General features: G+C 37.2%; 1 protein-coding gene across 1 annotated transcript in view; it reads right to left on the reverse strand.

The window, feature by feature from the left end:
• Window positions 1-20,233, reverse strand: part of CNTN3 (contactin 3) — a 402,513-nt gene that overhangs the window by 103,914 nt on the left and 278,366 nt on the right. Inside the window, exons 6-9 of the mRNA XM_037800451.1 lie at window positions 6,089-6,292; window positions 4,910-5,012; window positions 4,230-4,414; window positions 727-863 (exon numbers count right to left, since the gene is read on the reverse strand). Of these exons, the coding sequence (XP_037656379.1) occupies window positions 727-863; window positions 4,230-4,414; window positions 4,910-5,012; window positions 6,089-6,292 (629 nt within the window). The remainder of the gene's footprint in view (window positions 1-726; window positions 864-4,229; window positions 4,415-4,909; window positions 5,013-6,088; window positions 6,293-20,233) is intronic.

Consider the following 20,233-nt stretch of genomic DNA (forward strand, 5'->3'; position numbering starts at 1 on the left):
AAAATAAATAACAAAACATGAATATTACAGACATTCAATTTTTTTCCCTATGGTTAAAGTTTCAATCTTTCAAAAACATGCCATGAGACTGATTTTTCTCCTGTCAATCAGAAAGGTTTCTCCCATTTTTTTAAATCACATAAGTTCAAGGCATTAAAACTTCTGTGCATTTAAACAGGATATAGGAACACAAATATTAATCAGGGTATTTAGGTAGTTTGAAAGGTTATGTATGGAAATTTGAAATAACATATAATTGACTCAGTACACAATTTTTAAAAGAGCAAAAATGACATGACTTGAGAAGGAAAGTGATTGAGAAAATAAGTAACCATGTAATAGGGTAGCCAAATAATAGACACATTTATTTTCCAGAGGCCATGTCAAGTTGTTAAACAGAAAAAGGAAACTATATTCTACATTTGATTAAAGTAAGGTCTTCTCTAATCTCAACCAAAAACATAGTATATTACTTTATAGACTCAATTCACAAAATCACCTTTTCCCAATGAAAGTCAATGTTGAAAAGACCTCCTCCTTAGCAGGCTAGGTGCTTGTTTTTTGTTTTGCTTCTGTTTTGTTTTGTTTATTTCCCCTGCATCACTCCTTAGATACAAATGAAAGTGTGTGCAAACTCAACAGTTTTCTTAATTACTAAGTACCACAGAAAGCATTTACTTAACACAAAATGGAGAGAGGGGGTATTAACCAGGCACATTGCCTTACCTCTAGCACCAGGGCCTCTCCATTTTTCAACCAGCGGTACGAGGGTTTGGGCTTCCCACTTGCCCGGCATTCCCAATAAAGATTGTCCTCCACAGCTATTTCCACATCCTTGATGATCTGAACCCAGTGAGGCTTTGCTGAATTAAAGAGAAAAAAAAATCAAACACCCAGCAAATACAAAATAAATACCTTATCCAGGTAGCTATCAATGCACATAAGACTGTGAGCAATGGATTAAAGTAAGCATAGTGACTAGAATTATATTTCATTTACTGACTATTTACTAAGAGGAAACATGAAATATTTGTACATTTGAGAAAGGATGTTGCAATTTGTCATTTCCTAAGCCAAGTTCATTATGCTTTTTCTGCATTCAAAATTCTAGGCACTGTAATATATTCTTCAGATGTCTATTAGTAGATAGTTATGCTGGTACACAAAACTGATTTTCTTTTCCAAGTGTATTTTTGAATCATGAGATCACAATTGATGACAACTTAATACATGAGTGACAGCAGATACCAGTCTTAATTATGCACTAAAAATTAACATCCATAGAAGATAAACTTCTATAGCTGAGGAAAAACATTTCTCTCAAGTTAGAAATAAATCTTAATTAAACATAAACCAGTGAGCATCTTATGAACCTCTGTGCAAATTAAAATGAAAGCCATCAAAGATGTACAAACTGGTTCAGTTTGAATAATAAAATGATTTTCTACTTGAAAAAAACAAGTAACTCACGCAACTTTAAATTATGTATGCAAATCACTTGGATCAAGTGGATTTATCATTTTCACTTATGTTTTAAAAGATATTTGGAAAATTCTTACGATGAAAGCAACATACCATTTACTATCAAGTCACTCAATACACATGATATATTCAGCCAAGTCTCGGCTTGTGTTTTAGATCCAAAACTGGGGGGTGAGCTGTTTTACTGGCTTCACATTGCATAATGCATGGATGGGTACTGTGAGATTCTCATTTGCATCCTCCATATGGCGATACAGTTTATCTATTTCTATTTAATTGCAACCAAGGGAAGATTTGTCTTTCCATTTCTATCTCATAAAATAGCTTTTATATAAATGAAATTGAAATGAAACTATGGCTATTTAGCTTTTAGAGAAAATGTACAGGTCTATGTTTTATCTTATTTTTTTATATACATATAAACTACTTGCCCAGTCTGAAGTGTAGTTGAGTCCAAAATCACTTCTCTCCACTTTATTTTAAAACAAATGTTCTTCTTTCGGGGAATTATCAGCATAGGATGGAATGAGACTGCAAATAGACCCATACATGAGCCTTTGACTGAGACCTGAGTTTCTAGCAAAAAATTTCCACTGGCTTCCCATACTAATATTCTTCTGCTCCAAATGGAAGAAACATTTGCTGAACTAAGCCAATTCTGAGATTATGACTGCTGACTTAATGGTGATTTCTCCCTTTATTCCATCATAGGAGATCCAATCATTCTATCAGATCACTTTTTTCCATGAAATATTAGAGCAAGTAATCAGAGAACTGTAGGGCATTTATAGAATGTACTAGTCAAAAGCCAGAATTGTAGGGTAACCTTCATGAAACTCATTATCTCATTAATTTCTAATGGATATCTTAGGAACATAACATATTACTCCTGTAACAGACTAAAGCAATAGTCTATCTCCTCTTCTAAGCATAGCAGATGCTGCTGGTTGTCTGTCGTACATCTATTTCCTCAGTCCTTTATCCCTAAAAGAATCCCAATTGTTGTTCAGTTAACCTTTCTTCCCTCAACTTACATTATCCATAAAATCCAGGGAAAGCTCTTAATTTCTCTAAGCCAATTATAGCCATCCCATTTTCCTTGCCAGTAATTGGTTTAGGAATGAATATGCAGTCAATGAGATGTGAGGAGAGGATTCCTAAATGTTTTGGGGAAATGGGAGGATAAACAAGGAATCATGGTCACTGCTGGCAGCTATTTTGTGAGCATGAGAGAAACTAACATGTGGACAGAGTAGAACAATAGAGAAGGGCAGGAAAAAAAATCACAGAGAAACTGTGCCAGGATCTGAGTACAAAGTACTTGAAGGTCAACTTAGCTTTGGATTTTCTATCACAGGAGGCAATACAATTGTTTATTATTTATGCAAGGTTGCAGTTACATGTAGCCCAAAACACTAAGGCAGTCAGAATACCCTGCATTTTCTCATCCTGGGTAAGGTAATGACTATTCAGAAATAAGGAACTAAGGCAGGGTATGAGAAAAAGTGACTTCCCTTAAGGCTGAGTTAAAGCTCTTCAGCCATGTGGGTTAACTAAACCCCAACCTCCATCTCCATGACATCCTACCAAGGACCTTGATACCTGGATAATGTCTGTGGTATATATTCTAACCTCATCATGTAACCAAATGAAAGAGTTACAATTAGAATATCCCATGCCCCTACACCATGCCTCCATTTTGGTCCTTACATATCCTAAAATCTTAAAATAAAGGAAAATCTAATCAGATCTAATGTACTTGCAGATGTCAAAAATTTTTTATAAAGATTATAAGTCCTATGATTTTAACTTGTCTTTGCAAACTTTTTCATCCCAGTGATATTTATGTGTGGTATACAACTTTACAATATAAAGTGTTTCAATTCTTAATTTCCAAAATAAATAGAATATAATTCAATTTGCCTTTCACAAAAGTGGTCGGTTCTCACTAGTTTTACAATGTTTCCAATGATTAAATTGCAAACATATAATCAGAGAAACTTACGTTTTCACTTATTTTACAGGTGCATTTTATAAAATGACCTACTTATACTTTCTAAATCATGCTGTCATCAAAAATCTGTTTTTCTTTTTTAATAAAAGGGATTTGGAAACAAATTTTTGAAGAAAATAATCTAATTTTCCCATAAATATATAGTCTAAAGAAAGATAACATTATTATCCTTTCCTTATCCAAATTGAACACTACATCAAATAAATCTGATTACAAATTAAAGGCAGCAAACAAGGCACAGATACATAATTGGAAGGGATAGAATAGAATAACCCTGATGAACTCAACAAGATGTGGTTTGTCTAATGCAGTAATTGCAACTTTTCCCAGTAGACAGCTTTTCTTCTGCTTAGCAAAGGTAACAGGAAAAGATATAAAAATCACATTTTCTAGAAAAGAGAATGGACAGAAAAGAGATCTCTCCCTGGTATGCTTAAGTGTGTAAAGATTATTCTTGGAAAGAAATACAGACTATTTCATTAACATATGAAACATTTTTAAATGCAAATAAAATGTATTCTTCCTCCAACTTTATCACAAAACTGTTTTTAATTTCTTCCATGAAAAATGTTTGCCATCATTTAACACAATGTAGAACAGAACAACCTGAACTTTCAAACTGTGCTATGATATCCTCTCTCCCCACCCCTCAACAGCACTTTACAGATTGAAAGAGCAAAAGCTAAAAAGAGGTTAAAAAGCGGTGACCAATCTGCCCAAGATGGATGCTCACCAAAGTAAGTGAGACGCCCTCTGGCGATATTTTTTCCTCGAGAATTTTCAGCAATGCATTCATATGAACCTGCATCTTCTTGTTGGAAATTGGGAATTTCAAGCATACCATTGAATTTCCTCAATTTAAGTTTACTGGAAAATGGTAGTCCATCACTTCTTCTCCAATTAATCTGAGGTACAGGACTAAGAAGAAAATTGTCAAGTTATTTGCCACTTTGAACTGATGGCTAGTAGCCTTTAAGCCTTGACAAAATGAAGTTTTTGTTAGGATAGAGCAAAAAGGCACAGGTTTTCAAATACAGAACACTTCCATTGTCAATTACATAACCCTGATGCAAAGATTTACCTCTGATATCTGAAATTCTGATCAAAGAAACTGTATATTTTCTAAAGTTAATTCATTATTTAGAGAAAAAACCTGAAACAAGTAATAAAACAAATGTACAAGCAAAGGAAAAATGATACCAATTTAGTGTATGAAATTAATCGGGTGTTTTCTCCATATTGCCATTAACATTTCAAACAATTTTATACATTGTACACTTTCCCTGCCTTTTTCCTTTGCTTCTAAATGAAAGTAATTTTGGAAATTAAGGGAAAGAGTCTGTCAAAAACCACCCTGATCTCTCACAGTAACCTAATACATCTGCACATAGGAGCAAATGTTATAAAACTTACTTTCCAAGGGCAAAGCATTCCAATTTCACAGTAGAACCTTTAGCTGCTGGAAGAGTTTCTGGAAACTGAACTTCTATTTTGGGTTCATATTCACCCATCACACCTGTAAATACATAATACAAAGTTATTAATTTTAATGTTTCCCTTGGAATTATCCTGTTTTTCTTAAATAAAAAGTTCTCTTGCTCCATTTTGAACAAGCTTCTCCTACTGGTTTACATTACTAACTAGCTATCAGTTAGGCGCTTTAGGAGTAGTGGTAAGTTGGGTCAAACATGAAACATTAATCAACATTTAGGAATTTTAGACTCAGGAATTCGTAAGTTACTGTTTACAGAGTGTTTCTGAGAATGATTATATTTTATATACATTATATAAAATAGGAGCCTTTTCTTATTCTGTATTCAATTTGGACATTTCTAGTCACACTAAAATATACAATGAATTATGACTTTCTTAAATTTCCTAAAGAGCAAAATTACAGCAGGGAATTTACTTAATGATAGCTTGGTAACACAGACACGAATCTTAAACTTATTAAATGTTTCCCTGGAGGCAAGAAACAGTGACTTAGTAAATGGGAAAGATCAAATTCAATTATAACTGGCTGGAAAGAAGCGCTCAGATACTTTGCAGTCATGCCATTTGCTGTATCAGATATCTCATGGGCTCCCCTTAAAAAGCCATCAAAGGTTGGATGAAACAAATTTTTCTCTTTAATGAATTTTTTTGGAGATGCTTTTTAGCCTATAACAAAATATCTGGAGCATCAAAAAGCTCAAGCTGGCAAAGGTAAGGTCAGTGAGGCCTCCTGGGATGTAACCTGTGCATTTTGCACAGGACCCCACGCTCAGAAGGGCCCCGCTCTTGGTTTAATGCTCTGATGTCACCATCTTGATATTCTTAATAATTTTTGAACAAGGGGCTCCAAATTTTTATTGAGCCCTGCAACTCACATAAGTAAATTACAATTACTTATGTAATTGGTCCTGGGTCAGGGTTATGCATAGGGATCTACGAGTTATGGAACTATTTTAGACAATCTACTCATAAGTATTCTTTATTCAGAAATAAATGAAATAATAATTTTTGAGAAATACTTTTCACTTTTTCCTATTGTTTTTACTTGGATGCACACCAACATTTGGACTCAGAATCACACTATGAAATATTGCATACCATCGGAACGCAAAACCAGAGGAGTTGGAGAACCTAGTACCCTGGTGTTTGTCACCATACTCGTCACCACACATGTGTAATTTCCCACATCAGAGGGCTCCACTTTGGCTATGTAGAGATGCCCTGTCTTCTGAGAGACAAATCTCCGACTATCTTCTTCAACAAACGATGGGTATTCATTGAAGATCCAAGCATATGATAGTTCTGGTAAAATTTTTGAAGAGAAAGGCATTTCATTACTCATGAAAGTTTTCCATAGTTTGTCAAAAATGTAACCCACGGGCACACTGGATAATGAAGTTGCATGGAGCCAACAGGTAGTGAGAGACTGGAGGGCAGGGACTGTGTCCATGTCCTGCTCTTCTGCACACCAGGGCTCCAGGGCTCGGCAAAGAGCCTGCCACAGAGCAAGTGCTTAACAAATATTTTCTGAGTAAATCAATCTTACAGAGACTGTGAGCCATATTAGGTCCTGATTTACAAAGTCCTGTTTTAGGATGAGTGTGAGAATCATGTGCAGAATAGATAACTGGTAAAACCAGTTAGAAGGTTATTCCAAATCCCATGTAGAATGTTGTTTCCATAAAGGACCATCTCTCTGTGCTTTAATGTTATAATCCTACTGTCTGCCTTGCACAGTGACTGACACGTAATAAGTAGTGAATTAGTCCTACAGAGCACTGGGTTGAGGTTTGACACGTAAAATTTATACGTGTATGTTTACTGCCACAAAACTCAAAAATAAAACAAAAACCTCAAAAGACACAGGTGTCAGTCAAGGAGATGAGATAAAATCAAGAGGTAGGGTATTCAGGGAAGGCAGCTTTGGAGTTTCCCAAAGTACTTTTGTTCCTATGGTGTCTGGCCTATTCAGGGGTAATGCTGCAAAGCTGCCCAAAGCCCCAAGCAGTTCCACCATTGGGAAGTAGAGCCATGACCACAAAAACCCCAGCATGGTGGGCAAACTGGATAATCATCCAGATCTAATTTCTTACCATGACATCATTTGCTCTATTCACTACAGAGAAAGTAACAATGAGCATCACACGAACAGAGTCACATGGAACCAGGCAACAGCGACTGGTCCGTGGGCCTTCACTATCATCCATTCACCTCTTTGAAAGAAGCCGGAGCTAGACTTGAGCATATCAGTCTAACGCCACAGCCTAGACAAAACGTAATACATACTTGGAGGTATGGAGTGAAATTTTCTAGCTCTTCAGCCCAGGGAATATAAGGTGAGCTTCTATGGGTCAAGGAATAGAATGACTTTTTATAAATGAGTGGCCATCCCACAATCCAGCTACTTGGTTTCCAAATCAAAAGAGTGCCCCTTCTTTGGCACAGAGCACATGCATATTAAAGGACCTCCTCAGAGACCCAGCTGAGTTATCTGTGGTTCGTAAGTATAAAGATTCTGCTCCTATCAAAAAAAGGCTGAGAGAGGTGGTGTTTACGAACAATACAATCAGACTGACCATGCCAAGAGCTCTAGACATTATTAGATTAAATCCAAAGCTAAAATCTCAATCGTTAGGCCACATTTGCTTGCCCCTTTGCAAATTCACCTTTACTTCAAGGTCATGCTCAATGTTTGTGTTGCAGGACACTGTTGATCAGCATTTTTATGGGTGCAACATTATTACTGTCATCAGTATGGTTATCCCAGATGTCTCCCAACAGTTCTTTCTGGCTTCTGTCTTCCTCCCTCTTAATTTGTATCTCCCTACTGCACTTTCTATGATCTTCCAAATTACCAATCAGATCATGTCAATTCCTGACATAAACTTTCTGCCACTCCTCTGTACTCTCAGGAATAATGCAAAATTGCTTAACCTGAATTCGAAACCCTTTGTGATTAAGCCCCTACTCAAAGCCTTAACCACTTTGAGAAGCCCCATTCTCACTCTTGCACCTGGGCCATGGCACGGGCTGCTACCTGGGTCTGCACCTCTGCCCACTCTTTTGCTTATTCCCTTTCTACACCAAACCCCATCCTGCCTAGACAACTTCCAAATGGTGTTCAAGACTTGGATCTGGCATTGGGGATCATGTCCTCAGAAAAGCCCTTCATCCATCTCATCTGGGTTGGTGCTTCTATATAAAGCAACTCTAAGCTTATTTCAATTAAAGCAATTGTCACTTTACATTATAGTAATTTATTTACATGTCCACCCTCCCACCATCTGTATCCAGCACCTCCCTCACCCAGAATTAAAATGCAAAATTTAAAGATAATTCGTTGGTCCTCAATGAATGTTTATTGAGTGAATCAAGGATAAAATTATGCCACTATCTCTACGTAAAGTCTAATATGAGAGGTTTTATTGGCATTTGGGACCAAGGTAAAAAACAACTTTCTCCAAAGCAACTGGTTGGTTTTCTCTTTTTTTGATAATGCTGGCTAAATTCCACTATGTTGCTTTGTTCTAGATCCTGGATTTTTCAGAGCCAAGTTGATCTTTAACTATAGCAACTGTGGTTGGTATATTTGTTTCCTTCTTTCCTTGACACTGTTTTCTTTTATGATTTTATAAATCAAAAGATTTTTGGAAAACACATGGAATAAAATAAATTTAATTAATAACAAGTACAAAAATATATCTAAGACATAATTCCAAATGTGAAGAACATTTCCATTTGGTAGTGGGGGCAGTAAATCAGTCCACAAAGAACAAGATAATGTGTACAGGCCGTGTGAGGGCTGTGGTGGGGTTCAGAGGAAGGAGAAGAGACATCTCCTTCATGACCAGAGGAGAAGGCCTTAAAGGACAGGAGAACATTCTGGTAAGAGGGGTAAAAGGTACTCCTCATACAAGGAAGAGCACATGAAAGACAATCTGAGGGAGAGCACAGTAAGTACCTGGTGTGGAAATGAAACATGATGACTGACCCCCTTCCACCCTCAATGCACATGCAAATGCTTGATGTTTCCAAACATTAGCAAGCCAACAGCAAACGGCACAGCCACTACCAGATAGTGATTTCTAACTTCAAATTGATCTTTAAATCATGCTATCATAGAAGGAGAGAGTGTTTCATGAAATTCCAATATGTCATGTATTGGGCTGTGAAATCTAAAGTTGTTTATTGGATTGCCTCTTAAAAATGCCTCTCAAGCATCCACGGTCCAGAGCTGACCTCCTGCCTATTCAAGATGCTGATTTTCTCTTGCAATACTACTGAATAAACTATAAAGGAAAATAAAGCTGGTATAGTAAGCTGAATTTTTCTTCATTTGTTAAAACCGAAAACTGTTGTAGCTGTTTCTTCAGGGTCTTCTTGCTGCTTAAGCATCGAGTCAGCTCCGCACTCCCCCGACCCCCAACCTCACCTTAGGTTTCCACAGGGCTCTCTGTATGAAATGAATATGGTTTTGTTCCCTTTCCCTTTGACCCATCCAGAGGACAACTCCCAAAGCTCCCCAATAAAGCAGATCTCAGCTGGGAATTATAACTAAGAAATCAGTCTTAAACCAGTTTATACTAAAATGAGAATGGCTAAGGGAAAGAACTCATATTCTAAGTCAGAAAACCCAAAATCTGGAAAATTCATACAGGAGAATATTATACAACAATGAGAATGAATGAACACTAACTATACAGGATAACTTGGAATGAATATCCTAAAGGTAATTTTGACTGAAAGTGCTCAACACAACACTACATGTTGTGTGTTTCTATTTATGGCATTTCTTTTAATACTAAAATTAATATTATTAATATTTAAAGCATGATGCTATTATTATCTTGTTAGAGATATTGCAGTGGCTTTGCCTTAGATGGCCTAGTAACCTACTGGCTGTTATATGAAGGGAAGGAAGTCAAAGTTTATATCATTTTAAGCCTGCTCCCCAAATAAGTTTAAAAAATTGGATATGTACGAATCAGGGAGTTTGAATCAGGGAATAACCACAGAGCTGTCCCGTTTAACTTCCACTTCAAGAGAACCTGTTGCATGGAACCGAGTTGGCTGATGTCTCCTTTCCTAAGGATAATTATCCCTCTCTCCAACTTTCATCAAGATAATCTCCCCCACTTTACCCCCGGTGTCTTGAAATATGTAGACTCCTGATTGATTCTTAGCATTTGCCTTCCAGACAGACCCAGACAAGCTGGCATATCAGAGTGAAAATAGTTTAAATTCAAACTGAGACTCCCATCAAACAAAGAAGAAAAATAGTTTCCATCTATGGGGCCCTCATCTTGGTGGGCTAAACTACTGAGCAGAAGCAGTTATACAATTTGAAAATGAACCGAGATAAGTTGTTTTGTAGAGGTTAGGACTCCTGCATTATTCTTTCAGGAATTAATGTAATCATGCAGATTTAGAGTTCTATCTCAGACTGCTATACAGATATCCCTTGAATTACAAAGGCTTACATTCTTGAAGAGTCACACAATGCAAAACTGTCGTCCTCAGATGTGAGCCTCACAAAATTATATGTAAAATACATATCCTGTATATAGTACACAGTATAGAATGACATATTAAACAGTTTTCACAGACACCCTCTTTCTCTTCATATGCTAACAGTTCAGTGTGTAAAATTTTAATTTTAAAAGTGCAATAATATGACCTAATTGTTGGAACAGGATGTAATTAGAAAAATATGGTCTTTTTCCACTCTTCCCACAAATACATCCTCAGAAAATCAAGAGAACATAATCAATCTTTGATCAAAAACAGCAAAATTACTCTGAGGTTTTGAGCTGGGGTAAGAAGAAAGAACAGAAAAACTAGGAAGAGCTACTGTGAGGATGGAAGGTTTTGCACCAAGAATAGATTTTGAGACTCAGGCAGGCATCCTAGAAGTAAATGCCCATTGGAAATATTAAATATAAGCTTAGGAGAGAGTTTGAGGTTAATAAGGATGTGGTAAACTGAATAATGGTCGCCTGAAGATGTCTACATCCTAATCCCTGCAAACTGTGACTATGTTACCTTACATGGCAAGAGAGACTTTGCAGATGTGATTAAGTGAAGGATCTTGAGTTGGGATGATTATCATGGATTATCCAGCTGGGCCTAGTGTAATCACAAGGGCTGTAATAAGAGGGAGGCAAGAGGGTCAGAGTCAGAGAGAAGGAAATACAGCCATACCTTGTTTTATTGTGCTTCACTTTATTGCACTTCACAGATACTGTGCTTTTTTAAAAACTGAAGTTTTGTGGTAACCCTGCCTTGAATCAAGCAAGTTTATTGATGCATATTTTTCCAATAGCATATGCCCATTTCAGTCTCTGTGTTACATATTAAGCTATGTACATTGTTTTTTAGACAATGTTATCTCACACTTAATAGAAGAGAGTAGAGTGTAAGCATAAGTCTTTTAAGCATCAGGAAACCGAAAAATTCATGTGACTTGCTTTATTGCAATATTTGCTTTATTGTGGTGTCTGGAACCAAACCCCCAGTATCTCCGAAGTATGCCTGTATGGTGATGAAAGCAGGGGTTGCAGAGAGATGTGCAGATGCTGTGCTGCTGGCTTGAAGATGGAGGAAAAGGCCATAAGTCATGAAAGGGAGATGGTTTCTAGAAGCTGCAAAAGTCAAGAAAACGGATTCTCCCCTTGAGACTCCAGAAGGAACACAGGCCTGCCAACACCTTGATTTTTAGCCTAGTGAAACCCATGTCAGATTGCTGACCTCTGTAACCATAAGATAATACATTTGTGCTATTTTAAGCTACTAAGTTTGTGGTAATTTGTTACAGCAGCAGTAGGAAAGTAATACAGATTTTGGTACTGGAAAGTGGGGTGCTGATGTAATAAACACTTTTTAAAATTATGGATGTGGCTTTGCAATGGGACAATGGACAGAGGCTGAAAGAACTTAGAGGAGCATAATTGCCTTGAACAGGCTGTTAGAAATATGGATGTTAAAGACTGCTGGTGAGGACTCAGAGGAAAGTGAAGAGCACACGAGAGACAACCTACATTGTCTTAGAGTATACCTAAATCATCATAAACAGCCTTTTGGTAGAAATATGGATGTTAAAAGTACAGCTGGGGAGGATTCAAAAGGAAATGAGGAACATGTATTGGAGACTGGAGGAAAGGGTATCCTTTTTATCTAGTGTCAGAAAGCTTAGTTCAATTGCTTCTATGATTACATGGAAAGCAAAATTTGTCACTGATGAACTTGGATAGTAGGCTGAGAAGATTTTTAAGCAAAGCTGAATGTGTGTCCTGTTTCTTCTCTCTGCTTACAGTAAAATCCTAGAGTAAAGAGAAAAATTGAGAGAAGAATTATTAAGGAAAATGGAACCAGGATTTGGGGATTTTGAAAAATCCCACACCATCCAGATTGCAAAAGTTGCTAAAATAAGGAGATGCACTGTCAGGAATTCACGTCTAGAGGGTAAATTAAGGATGTGGCTGAACAGTCTTTTGCTTAGTGCCTGGGAAGGTTCAAAAGCTCAAGAGTATTCAATGACAGGGAGAGATCTTTGAAGAGATTAGATGTATGACTCCTGGCTGCCTTTAAGCCATCTCAGCAGAATCCAGGACTAGAGATGAGATTATCCAGGTAAGATCCGTAGAAGAATCCCTTGTCTAAAAGCGTGAATCCCTGAGATATACATGAGATATCCACAAGGTTTTCAAAATGTTATACCAGCAGAAAAAACGCCAGCTTGATTGAAAGGGACAGAAAGAGGATGAAATGAAAGAAGGTGCTTGGACAACCAAAATTCTACAGGCAGGAAACGGGCTGATAAACCTATTCAGCTGCAAACCTGTGCTAATCTTCATGAAAAAGGAAGGATGACTCAGAAGTCAGGCCCAGAAGGCAGAGCAGCAAGACTCAGAGGATTATTCCCAGGCCTTGAAACACAACTGGGTTGCCTGATCAGATTCTGAAATTGCTTGGGGTTGGTGACTCCTTTTATTGTTTCATATTTCCCTGTTTTGAATGGGAATGCCCATAACCATTATCCTATGTCTTTCCCACCACGGTATTTTTGAAACAAATAACTTTTTTCTAGTTCCACAGGTCAAAAGATGGAGAAGAAACTTGCCCCAGGATGGATCATACTTAGAGCCTCACTCATACCTTAGAAGATTCAGATGATGTGATCTGGGACTTTTGAACTGTTGAGATTTAGGAGGGATTATGGATTTGAGCTGCTGTTGTAATGTGTCAAAACTTCAGGAGACCTTGGGATGGAGTAAGTGCATTTTGCTTATGGGACAGACATGAATCTTTGGAAGCTACAGGGTGGACTAGGGTAGGATGAAGAATGGTCTCCCAAAGATGTCCAAGTCCTAATCCCTGAAAGCTGTGAATATGTTACTTTTTATGGGGTGTGACTATATAGATGTGATTAAGATAAGGATCTTGAGATGGGAAGGTTATCTTGGATTATCTGAGTGGACCCAATATAATCACAAGGGTCCTTGAAAGAGGGAGGTTGGAGGATCAGAATCACAGGGAAGAAAATGTGAGGACAAAAGTAGAGGTCATAGTCAGAAAGAGGGACTTTATGTGTGTGTATTTTTTTTTTTATTAGAGAAGTTGCAAGTTTACAGAAAAACCATACAGAAACCACGGAGTTTCCACTTACCGCCTCCCCCCTCCCCAATTTTTAACACCTGAAATTAGTGTGATACATTCATTACAACTGAAAAAAGAATATTTTTATAATTGTACTACTATTATCTATAGTACATGGTCTACATTAGGTTTCACTGTTTGTGTTGTACAGTCCTATGTTCATTTTTTTTCAAGAATTTTTCTTCATTACAGGAGTTGTGGGTTTATAGAAAAATCATGCATAAAATAGAGGGTTCCCTTTTTATAATAAATAAATTTTTTATTGTGAAATTTAACATAGATACAGAACAGTGATAACTTTCAAAGTGTAATTTAACAAGTAGTTAGATAGCAAATTTCAAAGAATGTTATGGGTTACAGTTCCACAATTTCAGTTATTTCCTTATTGTGAAACATAAGATACAGAAAGGCGATAACTTTCAAAGTACAATTTAACAAGTAGCTATAGAGTAAATTTCAAAGAATGTTTTGGGTTACAGATCCACCATTTCAATTATTTCCTTCTAGCTATTCTAATACCCTAGCATCTAAATAGCTAGATAGATATAGATAGATAGATAGATAGATAGATAGATAGATAGATAGATAGATATAGATTCAGTATTCATAATCCTTTGTTAAATCCTATCATGTCTGTTACTGTCCTTTTCTCTCATTTAATTACTTTCTCAATCTTCAGGGGTGTCTAGGCAGTGACCACCCTAACTTGTTCATATTGAAATGGATGTCAACATTATGGGGAAGGGGGCTGCATCTGGTTGATAATCTTAAAGAGGCTGTTGCTTCTGGGTTTTAGGACTTGACTGGCATAGGAACATGCTGGTAGGTTTAAGTTTCTGAAAAATATACTTAATGAGTAAAACTTCTATAGAGTCTCAGGTAGGGACTCAGGTATTTTGGGACCACTGTTGGTTATGGCTTGGCATTATGTGGCTATTTGAGATATCTAGCTGGAGCTTGCATAAGAGTAACCTCCAGGATGGCCTCTCAACTCTATTAGAAATCTCTTAGCCACTTTAAGGGGTGCCTATTATTAATACCTTGCATTGGTGTATGTCCCAAACCATAGCTTTATTATTACTAGCATTTCAGCACCTGTAGGCTATAAGAAGTGGAGTTACACACCAAAAAATACAATACAAAACTACTAGCATTTGTAATTACCCAAATGGTTGCCTTGACCACATGTCTTTATTTGTTTATGCTGCTTTGAACCACTGTCTAGTGCCCTTTCCTTTCAATCTGAAGAACTCCCTTTAGAACAGCTTGTAGGGCAGATCTAGTGGTGATGAACAGGTGTAGTGATGATGTTTATCTGTGAATGTCTTAATCTCTCCCTCATTTTTGGAAGAAAGTCTTGCCAGATATAAAATTCCTGGGTGTCAGTTGTTTTTTTTCAGCATACTGCCTTCTTGCCTCCATGGTTTCTGATGAGAAATTTGGAACTTAATCTAATTGGGACTCCCTTGTACATAACACGCTGCCTTTGTCTTGCAGCTTCCAGAACCCTCTCCTTGGTCTTTTGCATTCAAGAGTTGGATCAGTATGTGGCAGGGCATATTTTCTTTCAAGTTTATCCTGTTTGGTTTTCTCTGGGCTTCTTGGATGTACATATTCATGTCTTTTGCTAAAATTGGGATGTTTTTGTTATTATTTCTTTGAAAATTCCTTCTACCCCTTTCTCTCTTCTCCTTCTCGAACTTCCATAATGCATATATTGGAATGCTTGGTTGTGTCCCAGAGCTCTGTTAGGGTATTTTCACTTTTTATAATTCTTTTTTTTTTCCGTTCCTCAGCCTGACTCATATAAAGTGTCTTGTCTTCGCGTTCATTTATTTTTTCTTCTGCCACCTGCAATCTGCAGGTGAAACCATCCTGGAAATTTTTTACTTCAGTTATTATGGTCTTCAACTTAGTAAGTTTATTTGGCTCCTTTTTAAAATTTCCAACTCTTTATTGAAATTCTCATATTGTTAACTCATTGTTTTGTGATGTCCTTTATTTAGGTCTTACTCTGTATTTTCTTTCATCTCCTTGAACATATTGTTTTTTTCAGTCTTTTTTCAAGTTTTTTTAAAGTTTTTTCAAGTCTTTGTCTGCTATGTCCAAAGTCTGGTCTTCTTCCCTGATATTTTCTGGATTCTCATCCTCTTCCTTTGGATGGACCATCATTTCCTGTTTCTTTGTCTTGTAATTTTTGTTGCACACTCCACATTTTAATACTTTAAAATGTTAACACTGTGATGTCTGTTTCTTGATTTTGTAACCAACTGATGACATGACAGTGATTTTCCTGAGACTCAGGAGCTAACAAACCCAAGCAAATCTAAGCAAAACCACTTCTTACCGTCTTTGCATATTGACTCTGCATTGGCTGGTGCTCTCTGTCAGAGCTCAGCCCTATCAGGAAGGTCAGCCCAAGGAGAACGCAACCTGCAGGGTCCTCCCTGTCTTTTTCTGGGTCTGTGTCTTGAATTGAGCTTGTGCTTACTAGTGGCCTTAAGTGTTCCCCTATTTTTTTTTTTTTCAATTATTAACCTTATTTATTAAAAATATATTTAAAAAACATTTGCAAATAAAACACAGCAAAGGAATAAGAAAAACAAATATCCTCAAATAACGTCATTGCTTCCAATATGCTCCTACCATACCACAGGAAAATTAATAAACCATAGTCATTCCTGAGCATTCTCATATCATTAGGATTACCCTCACTGTCTTATCTGTTTGTATTAGATTATCGTTCCCCCTCCACTAGCTGTTGTCCCCTATTTTTGAATGCCCTTCCCAGGAAAGAGATCCTCTACCTCTCATGTAGGTCTTCTACTATAGGTAAAGAAGGTAAGGCTTTGCCCCTGGCAATCTACCTCGGGGTTTTCTTACACTGCTTTCCTTGTCTTAAGCTGTTTTTCCCTGTAAGGCAAATTCTGGGAAGTAGGTGTGCTTGAAGGAGTTTTCAAAGTTAGTTTTTCCAGCCGGAAAATTACCAGGGACCCTCAAAGGTGGTGCTGTCTGGCTCCAAACTGCCCTGGGGAGGGAATAAAGAGGGGGCCAAGACGGGTTCCAGGAGCTTCTTCTACAGCTCCCAAAAGCTGTTTTCTTGACTCAGCCCATGCCCAGCATATGCAGGCCTTCAACTCTTCTTTGCAACTCTAAGGAAGTGTACTCTCTTAAAGTCTCCTCCACTGCCTTTGTCTGGGGTGGGGTAGAACAACAGCTGCCCTTAGAGGTGGACCCCCAGAGATCTGAAGTCGCTAATCAAAAGTCATGACCAGTGATCACCCTCACCCCACTCCCACCCCATACTGGGTAAGTGGAATTTTATGTTCCTCTCCTGCAACAGCAAGCTATGCCAGTGGCTGAATCACACTGCTGTCTGCCATGACAGTGGGGGATATGCACCGGTAACTGTTACATAGAGAGGGCAATCTACTGGAATTTATCTTAATTTACAAGCCTCCCTCTTCCCACTCTACCCTGGATGGTATAGATTGGTTCTACTGGACTCCAGAATTTCAAAGTAGCTGACTCAGACAGTTCCTTCTTGTTTAATAGCTGTTCTGGTAGAAGGACTGAATCCTTGAGCTTCTTACTATTCTATCTTCCCACCTTCCTTCCCTATGTTTTTTTTTTTTTTAAATTTTTATTCTAGTAACATATATACAACCTAAAATTTCCCCTTTAAACCACCTGCAAATATATAATTCAATGCTGTTAATTACATTCACAATATTTTGCTATCATCATGACCATCCGTTAGGAATTTGAAGCTGCTATTGCACTCACTTGAAGGTGGAGGAAGAGGCCTCAAGCCAAGGAAAACAGGTGGCCTCTAGAAGCTGGAAAAGGGAATGAAACAGATTCTCTTCTAGAGACTGCAGAAGAAATGCAGCCCTGCCAACATCTTGATTTCAGCCCAGTGAGACCTGAGTTGGACTGGCTTATAGAACCGTAACATAATAATTTCATGTTGTTTCAGTCACTAAGTTTGTGGTAATTTGTTACTGCAGCAATAAGAAACTAACACAAAGAATGATAATAGCTAAAAATAATTGAGTGTTTACTAGGTACCAAGTCTAGCGCTAAGTATATAAGATTTATGAAGAAAAACAAGTAGCTAAAGATAAAAAAGTGAAGAAAGTCTGCCCTTAGAAAGCTTAAGGAAGAATAAGGTCTTAAATAATCTGTTTATAAGATAAATGCAATGGGGGGGAGGGGTTGATGCCAAACAAAAGAATCAGCGATTGATTGGTTTTTACAAAGATTCACACCCTTATAGACTTATGGAAAGAAATCAAATCCACATTTAATATGGTACACAGAGTCATGAGAGGTATATAGAAATTTGTAGCACCTACCTTTCTTTATGGACTTTCTCTTTGAGATGGATTGAGACGTAACTTTTATGTCTTACAGAGAAGATCACTTAATACTGCCTGCATGACTGTGTTAAAATACATATTGGCACCACATTATCAGAGTCTAGTTATAAAAATCTGCATTTGCAATAAATGATAACCATATGGTACAATGTGAAATATATATCAAATTAGCATTTTTGAAGATTTTTCAAAATCATTTTATGTACTATGATAAATAAAAAACTGTTAAAAATGATAACTTTATATATTCAGACAAGCTAGACTTTATAAAGCCTCTCAGAACCTCTTGCATAAATCTCAAACACATTATGCCAAAACTTGGACACGAGGCTTTCTGTTAACAATGCTACATGAATATTAGGACTGTGAAATATTTTTTATTAGAGAGCAAAGAGGTTTTGTCAATCAAAGCCATAAATTAAGAAAATAAAGTACAGAAATTCAGCTTTTGAAAAAGTAATACGTGATGAATGGCATTACTCCTCCACCTACATGTCTTCCAGGGTCACTTAAATCCAAGGCTAGTCAATTTAAAAAGAAATATGTCACTCTGGTGTTTACCTGGAGATGCATTAATACACAGGCTACTGACATTCAAGGGTTTACTTCTGGTTCCATTATAAAATTCTATTATGAGGGAGATTTAATCCTTTGTGTAGGCATTTTCTAGAAGAAATTCTGTCAAAGAAAATTGCAGTCAGGCAAAATTGTTAAAGTAACTTTGGTCATTTTCTGTGGTGCCAACTGGGAAGTTTGACCTACTTTAAAACAAGAGACATTTGAAGGGGTATGAAAGCTTGCTTGATTCCATTCGAGATCTTTATCACTGATTCTTACAATTGGGAAGAAACTTTTGCTGTGGAGTTTACAGAGGATATGGGCAGCAGGTCTAGATACAATACATCTTCAACCATCTAAAACAATCCAGGAAATTGAAGGCAATTTAAGGTTCAACGAATAGTTGATCAGTGGTTAGGACTGAGGAGTCTGTACAGCAAAACAAAAGGCATCTACCTATACTAGCACCTATAACATTTTAATGTGTCCTTCAAAAACTGTTAAGTCATTGCTTTGGGGCTATTGGATCCATTCCTCCACAGAGACAACGTTATACGAAGCAGTTTTCCCTGTTTAGCTTAAAAATGTCTATCTAACCCATTTTGATTTAAAGCACTAACAAGCCTGAGTTGTGAGAGTTCTAACATAAGGAGTACAATAGGCAGCAGGGGAAAAATTGAAAATAACATTTCCTTCCTCCTTTCATACTTTAGAGCTGGTTCTAGACCAAGGGTGAGCCACCGACGACTTGGGTATCAAGCCCAGCTTGCTGCCTGCTTCCGTAAATCAACAGTTTTTTGGAACAGAGTCATTCCCATCCATTTTCTGTTGTCTCTGGCTGCTATCATGCTACAGGGCAAAACTGAGTAGCTCTGGCAGAGACTATATAGCCCACAAATTCTAAGATATTTGCTACCTTATCTTTTTTAGAAAAGCTTTGCTGGCCACCGTGGCTCAGTATTATCTGTAGTGCAGGTTGTTAATTTGATAACCCCTTATCTGTCTTATTTTACTTTTACTCCTCTCTTTCCTTTCTAGGGCCTATATGCTATCCTAACCCCTAACCCTGACATGAAATCTCACAAAGCTGATGCTAGTCCCCTAAGCCTTATCTCCTTTTCTCTCTTGGTTTAGCCACTGCCTTTAGTGGACACTTACAAGCCATTTCCACTGCATAATAGAAGCATTCCAAAAGATAATGCAGTTTCTGGCGGTGCTCCATGACCACTATTTTTGCTCTACCCTTCTCTTTTTTTTTTTTTTAATTCAGTTTTATTGAAATATATTCACAAACCATACAGTCATCCATGGTATACAATCAACTGTTCACAGTATGATCATATAGTTATGCGTTCATCACCACAATCTATTTCTGAACATTTTCCTTACATCAGAAAGAATCAGAATAAGAATAAAAAATAAAAGTGAAAAGAGAATACCCAAACCATCCCCCCATCCCACCCTATTTGTCATTTAGTTTTTACTCCCATTTTTCTACTGATTTTTTTTCAATTTTTTAACTTTGTTTATCAAAAAATTAAAAACAGACAGGCAAACAACAACCAAAAAAACCCCACAACATTTCAAACAAAGCAATGGATTAAGGAAAACAAATAACCTAAAATAACTACTTTGCTTCCAATATGTT

This window comes from Choloepus didactylus, chromosome 1, assembly GCF_015220235.1.
Source record: "Choloepus didactylus isolate mChoDid1 chromosome 1, mChoDid1.pri, whole genome shotgun sequence".
Lineage (NCBI taxonomy): Eukaryota > Metazoa > Chordata > Mammalia > Pilosa > Megalonychidae > Choloepus > Choloepus didactylus.